At 45.5% G+C, this 7,497-nt stretch overlaps 1 protein-coding gene across 1 annotated transcript; it reads right to left on the reverse strand.

The window, feature by feature from the left end:
* Positions 1–4,231: 4,231 nt before the first annotated feature.
* Positions 4,232–6,213, reverse strand: LOC123049790 (probable transcription factor MYB58). The gene is made up of 3 exons (XM_044472663.1): positions 5,847–6,213; positions 5,146–5,386; positions 4,232–5,017 (listed from the first exon to the last, which is right to left on the reverse strand). Exons 1-3 carry the CDS (start codon positions 6,077–6,079, stop codon positions 4,493–4,495), a joined length of 999 nt encoding a protein of 332 aa, XP_044328598.1. The 5' UTR covers positions 6,080–6,213; the 3' UTR covers positions 4,232–4,492.
* Between the last annotated feature and the right edge of the window lie 1,284 nt (positions 6,214–7,497).

Genomic DNA, 7,497 nt, shown 5'->3' on the forward strand with positions numbered 1-7,497 from the left:
GCGCTCTTCTCCCATTCGACGCGGCCGAACACCACCGTCGTGGGTGTCCTTCGTGACGGCATCTCGCTCCAGCCACGACTGTCCGCTGTGGCCGCATCGGAGCTGGAGGCGGACCGTGCGGTGCTCCACTCCGTCCACCTCTACCCTAGGGCGGATCGTCGGGTCATGGCCTGGGGCCCGAAAACGCGGTTCTCCTCGCGTGCAGTGTACCGGGTGCTCTCTCTGCATGGCTGCACCGACCTCACCTCCTCTGAGATTTGGGCCTCCCGCCTCCCCTCGAAGATCAAGGTGTTCGCGCGTCTTCTCACCGGTGGTTGCCTTAGCACGCGGGTGAACCTCCACGCCAAAAGCTGCTCCCCCACCCCGTCATGCGAGTCTTGTGGCGCCGATGAGACCACTGACCACCTCTTCATCACCTGTGCGCGCGCAGCCGAGGTCTGGGGGCGGCTCAACATGGGCTCCCTACGTTGTGTCGGCGAGGCTCTCTCCTCTGCACCCCCGGAGTCTGTCTCTAGCTCGTGTTGGAGAGACGGGCTGTTTGTTCTCCTCTGGCAGGTTTGGAAGGCACGGAACGACGTTGTTTTCAACCGCCGACAGTGTACTGCGAGTGCAGTTCTTCAGAAGGCGTCCGACAACCTCCTTATCTGGAGTAGGCGCTTTCGTGACCATGAGCGCCACCAGCTGATGGTCGTTCACACCTTGCTCCTTGCTTGTGCTTAGCATAGACGAGTCTCTCCTCTCCCTCCGTCCTTGTTGTTTTCTTTTACCTTGTTGTTTTTATCATTTCGATGAAAACATTGTATGACTGCCGAGTCCTTCGAGTAATATAATAAACTGCGGGGTCCCCCCCATCATTCTCGAAAAAATAAGGTTGTGCCTGATGAGAATCAAAAATCATTTTCGCAAAAGAAAATACAATTGAAAACCAAATCTCTTCGCTCAGTACAAGACGAGGTAATGAGCTGGTACATCGGTCGTGTTGTGCCTATTCTACCTTTGTTTTCCTTGTTAAAAAACAACGCTAAAAAAATGGAACAATTTTTTCTTGTTTGGTTTTCTTCTTTTTTCTTTTTATGCCTTTCTTGACCCTTTTTATTTGTTTTTTATTTTAATTTTGTGATATTCATTTTCAAAACCCGTGAACATTTTTAAATTTTTTGCAAATTATATAACCTTTATAAAATAGATGTACTTCTAAAAAATTTAAACACTTTTTGAAAATTGATGAATTATTTATTTTTTTGATATTTTTAAAAAAATAGATAAACATTTTTTTTTCAAATTTGTTTAACATTTTTCAAAATCGATGAATTTTTGTTCCCATCGATGATTTTTTTTCAAAATAGATGAAATTTTTGTCAAAATCGATATGTATTTTTCAAAATCAACGAATTTTTTGTCAAAAGCGATGAACTTTTCTAAGTTTTGTGATGTTTTTTCATAATTGATCAACTTTTAATAAAAATCAATGATAATTTTTTTCCAAATGGTAAATTTTATAAATTTCGTAAACCTTTTTTTGATTTCAGATATTTTTCATAAGTATTGAAAAATCAACAGGTTTTTTCTACCAGGCCAACAACATAAAACACGACAAAAAAAAGGCTTGGCCGAGCAAGCGGGCATGCAGTTGGAGTGAGCGGGTGACCGAAGTCCTGTTGCTAGGCTATGGTCCGCTTGGGCGCGCGTGAGTGTCAGGTTGTTCCACGGTGCAAAAAGCGTCATATAGGAGCTTGTAGTTTGACTGCAACATGTCGAGGGCAGTCTGGGCTTTGTCTGACGAGGAGATGGTCAAGCAGTTGATCATAAATTGAACAGAAGATGCACGGCTTTGGCTTTTCTGGCTTTTTGATACAATGAAAAAACATGAATAGAAGTGGTGCTTGTCACCTTGTGGGCAATAGGGTGGGCAAGGTGACGGGCTATACATGATGGAGAGTTTGAGAATCCAATATCTACTTTTGGCTTCATCACAAGCTATCTAGAAGAGATTGAAGTGCCCACAAAGTTAAAGAAAGAAGTGAAGTCTGAAGGAGGACTAGCAGGACACACTAGAAAGTGGATTCCACCAAAGCCAGGGTGGTGCAAAGTCGGTGTGATGGAGATCTACCAAGGGATGGTCGAAGAGGGGCAGCTGCAGCAATTTGCCGCGCTGAGTTTGGGGATTTTTTGGGAGCTTCGGTTGTTGTTCTGGATGGCCACACAGACCCACCCTGCCTTGAAGCTATAGCATGCAATGAAGGTCTTGCACTTGCCCAAGATCTTGCTATTTTTGGCGGTTAAGGCTGCTTCAGATTGCCTATAAGTGGTAACCAATCATCATAGGAAGGTGATTTGCCCCTATGCAATGATCTTGCAAGAAGTGGAGGATAGAACTAAGCATTTTAATCAAGTGAATGTGGTGCATGAGAGGAGATAGGCTGTAGCAAAAGCTCATAGTTTAGCAAAGGCCACATCATCTCTGGACGTAGGTCGTTATATTTGATTGGGTTTATTACCTGATATTTGTATTATACCTATGAATGTTTCGAATGAATAAAGAACCTTTCGCCACTAAGAAAAGGAGCTCGTGGTTTCTCTGGGAGGTCCTATGACTTGCTCTGTTCGACGAAGTGTCGGTCAATCGCATAAAGCGACCCGTGACTACGCCTGCCCATGTAGCAAACACTCCTACCATTTATTTTCATTTCTATTTTCTTCTTGATTTTTTGGATTTGATTTTAGTTTCCATAAAAAGTAAAAATAATTATTAGAAAAATCTTTTTAAATTTCATAGAAAAGTAGATTTTTTAGAAAACATTTGAGCATTTATTTCTACACATGAATATTTCTAAAATCCCGATCATTTTTATATTTTGGGCACATTTTCAAAAAAAATTCAAAGTCATTTCAGTAAATCAAGCTTTTTGAATAAATACGAAATTGAAACTGAAAAATCCGAAAATAAACTGAAAAAAAGCCTTCTAGAAGGTTCCCAAACCCTGGATTCCTGTAGCGTGTTCCAGGCTAAATGGGCTGGCTCACTCTGTTAGTGACAAATAGGAATCAATGGTCTCTCTCTCTCTCTCTCTCTCTCTCTTAAAGAAGAAAAAGGCGCCCTGTCAAAAAAAAAAGGTGTTCAACATTGATCACGGGAGAGCTACTCAGTAAAATGCTCCATAGAACCACGGACATGGCCCTGTAACTCATAATTATTTTTCATATATTTTAGAAAATATATATTTAATTTAACAGAATTTTAGATAATGTCAAATCAGTTTACATATCAAAAAAATCATATATTACAAAACTGGAAAATGTTCATGTATCTCGATATAATTTTTATTATATATGAAATGAAATATTCATATCATTTTTCATTTTTTATATACAGAAATATATTCGTGTATTAACAAAAGAGTTTGTATTTTTATCTAAAAGAGTGCATTTTATAAATACTTTTATAAAAAAATATTTTATTGGCCATAAACGGAAAACATAACTGAGAATTGAAAATTTAAAAGCATATACAATATTTGAAAAAATATGGAAAGAAAATGAAAAAAATAAAATAAAGAAAGAAAACAGGAGATTGTCATGTTTTGAACCTTACAGCACTGGACGACACCCTTATAAGAATGTGGACATTGTAAGTATGCTCTCTCTAAAATCATATGGTATCGATCGGTAAATACATAGATTCATAACTTCTTGATTTCCTAAGTAAATCTATTTATGCTAATGACCAGAGAAAAGTCAAATCCATGAATGTACCTATCAGATTCTAAGCTTATGAGCAACGTAATTATTATGATGCGAAGCGGTGATTTGACGCCTAGGTGCATGTGCACCTGGCCATGAGCAGTAAATTCAAATAAAATAGTAAAAACATTCAAAAACATCTGCATTTTTTTGGCATAGAAGATGCTCGAGTGCACTAGGTGCATGCGTGGTGAAATGACATTCTAGGAGCTCTCGGCAAAAAAAAAGGCTGTCAAAGAAGTTTTCAAATAGAGCATTATTTAGACCTGATTTTGTTTTTTGCCGAGATTTCCTTGAATGTCATTTAACCACGAAAATTTACACAAATCTAGTGCACTCGAGCATCTTTGATGCCTAATAATAATAATAAGTTTCTTACTCAGGTTACTATTTTATTTGAATTTACTGTCCATGGGAAGCAAATGAGCCTGGGCTCAGTGTTGAATTACCGGCCATGATGATCCTCCCCGAAGAAAAAGAGTGTTCATTTATACCAAATAAATATATTTACATAACATATAGTGTACTAAATTTCAGAAACACTTACACACCATACTAACTGCATTTACTTGGCAACACTTCGAAAACAAGTTCCAACTCGAAGCATTGGAAGAACGCAAGTCTGTTGCAACTTAGGCTAAACTACAACACTCATCAATAGGTAATACTACTAGTCAGCTGTGCCAGAACAGGTAGTCCAATTAGACGCAGAAGAATAATACAGCCACGACGGTCGTCCATCCAACCTTACTTAGAGTTCAGAGTTGGTCGCCGACGGCGAGAACGGCGGCGGCACCTGGTCAAAAGAGTCGAACACGTCCGGGGGCAGGTCGTCGAAGAAGTTGTCCCGAGTCTCGACCTTGATGGCATCACGCGAATACTCCATGCCGAAGAACGGCATCATCATCGGCGCGGGATGCAGAGGCGGAAGCAGCTCCTGGTACGCGAGATCATCCATGGCGCTCGCTCCGACGAACCCGGGATCGATGCTGCATCTCTCCGGCAAGCCCGGGAATTCCAGCAGATGGTAGGGATGATGATAAAACGACGATTCCGGGGCTAACTGATAATAAGCTGCGTTCGACGAGCTCGCTTCGCCTTCAGTGGTGGCCGGTGCTGCTGCCTGCAGCGGCAACGGCTCGAAACTTAGGAATCCAGAGCACATCTGATCATGCGAGATTCTCGCGGCGTCCTGGTACTCCATGGGCGGTGCAGCCGCGAGGCTTTGGCCGCCGGAAGAGTTGCAAACGGACGGAACATGATCCTGGCAAGAACCCTGGCGTTCAAAATTCAGAGTTTCAGACAGAAAAACGATTGCATACCGAGCAAGTTACCATTTTATCTGCAGAATGCGAACGAATACTGAAGAACGGATCAATTGCAACTTTGCGAGTACGTACTCACCATGGCGGACTCGAGAGAGGATGCGGACGCTTTGGTGTTGCTGCTCCTGGTCTTGCTGGGCCGGGCGCGGAGAGGCGCGCGCAGCAGCCTGGCGAGCCGCTTCTGGCGGGTGCTCCAGAAGTTCTTGACGTCGTTGTCCGTCCTGCCCGGCAGGTAGGTGGCAATCCTCGCCCACTTGTTGCCGAACTGCGCCTGCAGCTCGATCACCACCCGCTCCTCGTCGGCGGAGAACTTGCAGCCACTTCAGGAAAAAAAAAATGTCAGGTTGCAATTGCATTGCCGTTGTGAACTCTCAGCCAAGGTTGATAGCGCAAACTGCAGAGGATAACACGACGCTTTGCACATCACTGTCGTTGTCTCTCTCATCTGGCCATTTTCTTGTTAACAGTTCGTTAAAATATGCATTTGTTGGTAATCATCTCTGGTAGAAAACAATCGTTGGCACTTGCTGTCTCTGTTCTTGCCGGTCAGACAATTAGTGCCGGGCACGGGTCATTGTTAATCAGCGATGAAAACCAGAGTAAATTGGATTATACTAGCGCAAATGCAGCCTGACTTCTTAGAACGTGCGCACATATACAAGTTTAACCGAAACCCAGCGCGATCGAACAGTGCCAAGAAGAAGAAGGAGAAGAAGATGAAGAAGAAGACGACGACGAAGAAGAAGAAATGGGGAGGAATGGCGGTTGCTGCTTACGTACGTCTTGAGGTTGGGCCGGAGCTTGTTGACCCAGCGGAGGCGGCAGGACTTGCCGGTGCGCTGCAGGGCGCCTTTGGATCGAATGGAGCTCCAGTCGCGCGGGCCGTGCGTGCGCACGTGCTCCAGCAGCACCGAGTCCTCCTCCGCCATCCACGGCCCCTTCCGCACCGCCTCGCCGCCGCCGTCCCTCCTGCCGCCCCTCCGGCGGGCGGCGCCGCCGGGTGCTCGCGCCATTGCCCTGCCTGATCAGCCGATCGAGAGGAGAGAAGACGGCAGACGCAGCGCATGCGAGTAGTGTCCCGGAAGAGGCGCGGGCGCCCTTTCTGTAACTTCTATGGCGTGCGGACAGGGCGCGCGTAGCGGGGCGCGTGGCGCGACGGGGAACGTCGGGTGGGGATCGGACGGTCGGGCTTTATTCGAGAGGGGAGCGGGCGCACGACCCCGCGGGTAACCGCCTCACGCCCCCCACGAACGCCGATTTCCGCGGCCCTGGCCTGGCCTGGATGCTCTCTCTGTCAAAACTCGCCACTCCGCGTGCCTTCGTGCGCAAGATCTTTTCTTGCAAGCATCGTAGCGGAAGAGAAAGTAGCCGCCTTGCAGTTCTTTTATTTCAACCAAAATTTATTTTTCTTTTTTAAAGAAATTCCCACATGCTATTAGATAAATGTCAAAGTACAACATGACTCGTGGAAATCACGAGACATGGAGGGAGGACCACATTTGTAGAAAGAACCATGAAAAATTTAGCTGCAATAAAGCCCTTGGAGTTTTTTTTACAACTGTCTTCCTTGCCGCTTGTCGTCATCGGACACCAAGGGACATCATCGCCACGTGGGCTTTGTGAGTCGAGAAGAGGCCCACCGCTAGAGGAGCCATAGTCATTATGGCATATTAAGTGAGGATCGTCTCCATACTCCTCAAATCTCGAATCCGTTGCATGTCTAACATTGACACCACCCTCAAATCTTCAACCTTGTTCTTGGGCAGTGGCGAAGCTTAGTACAAGTCTGAGGGGGCCATGCCCCGTCCCCTCCCAGCTCTAGGCAAAACAATGAAGAAAATATACTATGCACGGCTTAGATAAGTAAAAAATATCAATTCTTTGCCCTCCTAGTTGTTCATATTTTCGCTTTGCCCCCCCCCCCCGACGATTCCTATCAAGCTCCGCCACTACTCTCGGGCCTTGCCATCGCTCGAAACGCTAACCGCCAGTGCAACCTTCGAAGACTGGGTTAGTCATTGAGGAGTAATGGAATCTCTCGACAACACCACCAGGGGCGCTGCCAAGATGGGTGTAGGACCAGGGAACATTTATTCCAATTGTGTTACCATCAAAACACCGCTAAGAGACACGCTAAATCTAACCCTAAATACAACAAATGCAAATAGGGTCCACCATCTCGTCACTCGAGTGGTGTCCGGAAGGGGAGAGAACTCACAACCTCACACGTGAGTGGCCTCCCTTAGAGCACTCCAACTGGACTTGGAAAATATGACCCCCCCACACACATGTTGTGAACGTGTCCGCGGACAGGAGACATTCATCCCCTATATGCCCACTGTCGGTGTCAAAACCGGCGGATCTCGGGTAGGGGGTCCCGAACTGTGCGTCTAAGGTCGATGGTAACAGGAGACAAGGGACACAATGTTTA

The sequence above is a fragment of the Triticum aestivum genome, chromosome 2D (genome assembly GCF_018294505.1).
Source record: "Triticum aestivum cultivar Chinese Spring chromosome 2D, IWGSC CS RefSeq v2.1, whole genome shotgun sequence".
Lineage (NCBI taxonomy): Eukaryota > Viridiplantae > Streptophyta > Magnoliopsida > Poales > Poaceae > Triticum > Triticum aestivum.

Excerpts from the sequence above, each read along its gene's own strand:
- LOC123049790 (XM_044472663.1), bottom strand. The coding sequence starts at position 6,079 with ATGGCGCGAGCACCCGGCGGCGCCGCCCGCCGGAGGGGCGGCAGGAGG. Across the intron at positions 5,387-5,846 it reads CTCCGGCCCAACCTCAAGAC|TGGCTGCAAGTTCTCCGCCG; the intron begins GTACGTAAGCAG and ends TTTTTCCTGAAG. Across the intron at positions 5,018-5,145 it reads CCTCTCTCGAGTCCGCCATG|GGTTCTTGCCAGGATCATGT; the intron begins GTGAGTACGTAC and ends TTTGAACGCCAG.